We start from the raw sequence: 3,984 nt of genomic DNA, 5'->3' as shown, positions 1-3,984 counted from the left end.
CATATACTTATGAAAAGCCTCACTGAGAAACAGGATGTCACATGACAAATCATGAATAATCTTGTAAATGTGATATTGATGGAAATAATAAGACGATAGCAAGCACATGCATGATTATTCTTTGGTAATATATCAGCTGTTCATAAAACCCCAGTTAACTTGAACTGAAGAAATAAGATAATGACGACCCCGTTGCTGATCTGAGAAACAGAAACAGAGAAATAGTGAAAACATAGTCAATTCAAAAGCAACTGAAAGTAGCCAAAATATAATATGTAATGCAACAATATAATGCACTCACCACTCCATCAAGGCATCGGCATGTGGCATGGTCAACAATTTGTTCAAAACATCTACAACGACAGATGTGTGACCATCAACAACTGTGCACTTTAGTTACGTTCCCAAAAGAATCATCAGCTTTTCGTAATGTATTCAATATTTAGAACAGAATTTAAACTTTTATAATACTATATGCTAAAGAATTTCATATGGGAAGACAATCCAGTGAAATCCAACTTACTTTCCATGAAATCAGGCACTCATAATGATTTACAAATGAGCAAATACAGGAAACTCAAGGAGGTTTATGACTATGATATATTTTTGACTACATTGTACAAAAATCTAAAACCACTCATAAAATATGATGTTTAAAAACCGCACATCACGTTGAACAGTGTTAGTTTTTCCATTCGCGGTCTGACTTTCGACCAGTTATCTCGTCTCACCGGGACAGCTGTTCCGCCCATTGCTCAGGGTTCCAGAGATCTGCTGCCCATCGACCCGATTCACACACCAACACACTGTCATGAAGCACTGAAGGGCCTGGTAGTGGCCCTGCTCATCACAGACAGGGCGGAACCCTGGCACCGGCACAGCCTTCACGCCAGCAGCTTCAAGTTGGCAGTTGGTCACTGTGAGAGGAGAGATGAGTCATATATATGTATATACATATTTATATATGTTGTTTATATATGAGAAGGGAGAGGTAAATACCTAGTTTAACTGGGGCTCTGGTGGAATCATCCTCCTGCAATCAGTACATTTCAAACAACAAATTCAAAAAATTAAACTTGATTTTAGACACATATGACTTGATTCAAATGACTGAAATGAATAAAATTAAAGGTGACTGTATTAAATTTGAATTCATTTTGATGAAATTCAAAGAATATCAGATCATATTAGCTTAAACACATCAGCATATGTCATCAAAATGCTCCCGGTGCTCTGTTCATGTACAAATAACACCAATACAATCGTCCAGACTATTTTACCTCGTCCAGTGTGGACAACATTTCAATGGGCTTGGGCAGTCTCATCGGTACAGAAACTAAAGAAAGAAATTAAGTGAAGGGACAAAATGTTAGAAATGTAAGACAGAATAAGTGAGAAACACGAGTGTGACTTTAAAACTACTATTGACATAACTACTAGGTTTTCTTTTGTCATCCAATTTGATATTTTTAGCTGATCACTGTTGTTGACAAAATCATTTATCCTCATTAAAAGGCCACAGTGTGCAGGTTTCCCTCCTCACCTGATCGTCCCTTCGACATCTGTGCATCCAGCTTATTGTTCTGGTCCTCCAGATTTTTAATCTCATGTCTCTGGTTGAGAAGGAAGTAGGCGACCATTGCTTGGCTGACAATCAGGACACAGGCCAACAGCGTTATACCTGCCACCTTATAGGCGCGGGTGGAGCGGCCTCTGATGACATAGAAAGGAGGGAGAGCAAGTGAAGCCAGGATAAATGGAATCAGAAGTAGAAAAACATACTTATGGACCTTGAAAATGTGAGACGATGAAGAGGCTTTGTAGTATTGTAATACTTTTGTCATCGCAACCATCTCCCCAAGGCTCTGTACTTGGCCCCATCCTGTTCATCATCTATCTCCTCCCCCTTGGTCAGACCTTCCGTAGAATCAATATCCACTTCCACTGTTATGCGGACGACACCCAGCTCTACCTTTCTTCCAAACCCACCTCCACCTTCCCGCACTCCTCCCTATGTTGTTTAACATTCTCTTCCAATTTCTTGAAACTCAACAGTGACAAAACTGAGGTTCTCCTCATAGGTTCCAAATCCACTCTCACCAACACTCCAAGTTTCACCATCACCATCGATAACTCCTCTGTTTGCCCCTCCCTACAGGTTAAGAGTCTGGGTGTCGTCCTTGACAGTACTCTCTCATTCCAAACCCACATCAATAACACCACTCTGTCAGCCTATTACCATCTACGCAACATCAACAAGTCCATCAATAAACTCCAATTGGTTCAGAACTCTGCCGCCCGCATCATAACCAGGATCCCATCTATCAGTCACATCACACCTGTTCTGCAACAGCTTCACTGGCTTCTGGTTAAATTCCGTATGGATTTCAAAATTCTGCTTCACACCTTCAAGGCCATCCATAACCTCTCTCCCCCAAACCTCTCTGACCTCCTTCACATCAACACCCATTCCCGGACACTCAGATCTGGCGATCTATCAGCCTCATTGTGCCTCCTGCCCGTCTGACCACCATGGAGGCCAGAGCCTTCAGCCGCTTTGCCTCCCGCCTCTGGAACTCCCTCCCTCCTGGCATCAGGAACATTGTCTCATTCCCCATCTTCAAATCCCATATGAAAACCCACATTTTTCTCTCTAACTCTCTCACCCCCCCCCCCCTCCCCGACACACACACATCTCTCATTACTGATTATTATTCCTCGTTGTTGTTATTATTGTTGTTATTATTTTGTTGTTGTAAGGTGACCTTGAGTGCCACGAAAGGCGCCTCCAAATAAAATGCATTATTATTATTATTATTACTTTAGATGAGATCAGAACATGGTTATATGCTCTGAAATATGAAATTGATATTTGATATCTGCCACTGAGACAGCGAGAGTAGAGGTTGGTCAGAAGAGGAGGAAGAGAAACATCACAGATGTCAGATGTGTGTATGGCCTACAGTAAGGGAAGTATTCACGGTCTGAATCATTGTCAGATTAAATCACAGATGAACTCACATCAAAATGTCAGGAAAGTTTACTTTTCCCTTTTCAGCTTCATTTTGAAAAACCCCATGTATTGAAATGTTCACCCTCACAAAAAAAATACTACGAATAATCTACAACTGAAAACACATTCTGGGACTCTTTCTGTATCTTTGTCTGACACAGTGGTGTTTCTACAGGGGAAGCCCAAGCTGAGACCCCAAAACAGCCCCTCAAATGCTATTTTCTGTGCACTATATATTTGCATATATATACTGGAGAGAGCATTGTTAGAAACCCACTAAAAAGAACGTATCCGACCAGCTTTTCTGCCAACAGCTCCATACTTTCTTCATAATTTCAAAATACATCAGTGGTGGGTGTGACATGAATGAATTGGTTAAATGAGTTTTGTTTCTAGCACCAGAAAAACTGAATGGGCTTGTCAATTAAATTATAACAAATTGATCTTTGTAGACTAGCTAATATCTAATGGCAGATATACAAAGCCACACACACTTCTTACCTTTGTTCTTGGCTCGGTGCCCCGAGAAGAGCTTGAGTTTGGACCTCAGGATCTGACATTATTCACAAACAATCAAGAACCGACAAAAGAACCAAAAACCTGGAAACACAGTCACAAAATGAGTTAAAACGTTTAATCACTGTAATGGACTATCAATATCAGTCTTGGAAAATCATTTCTTACCTTCCTAAAGAAGAATGATGACAGGATTCAGAGAGGTGTCACCTTTATGTGTGTGAGACAGGAGGAAATGAAAGCAGTGCATGTGGAAAAACCCGTATTAAATAAAGACAATTCTGATTGGTCGCCAATGTTGCTGCATCATCAGCTACCAGGGGCAGTGTATTATGATGTTTGAGCACAGAGAAACAAATGAAATTTCTAATAGAGCTGAATTTTGGAGCTGGTAAATACTTTAACATTTGTCACTGCTGATTGACACCATTACTGTCTACATGCTTTTGTGTTCA

At 40.5% G+C, this 3,984-nt stretch overlaps 1 protein-coding gene across 1 annotated transcript; it reads right to left on the bottom strand.

Moving 5' to 3' along the window:
• On the bottom strand, positions 1 to 3,750 carry LOC310934199 (uncharacterized protein). Its single transcript, XM_083897870.1, has 8 exons — positions 3,698 to 3,750; positions 3,515 to 3,613; positions 1,544 to 1,713; positions 1,281 to 1,336; positions 1,000 to 1,033; positions 732 to 917; positions 302 to 353; positions 1 to 200 (listed from the first exon to the last, which is right to left on the bottom strand). Coding segments are annotated over exons 2-8 (558 nt in total). The 5' UTR covers positions 3,574 to 3,613; positions 3,698 to 3,750; the 3' UTR covers positions 1 to 199.
• Between the last annotated feature and the right edge of the window lie 234 nt (positions 3,751 to 3,984).

Source organism: Microchirus variegatus, assembly GCF_963457635.1.
Source record: "Microchirus variegatus genome assembly, chromosome: 11".
Lineage (NCBI taxonomy): Eukaryota > Metazoa > Chordata > Actinopteri > Pleuronectiformes > Soleidae > Microchirus > Microchirus variegatus.
Note: the sequence above shows the minus strand (reverse complement) of the source record. Positions and strands in the feature narration are given on the sequence as shown.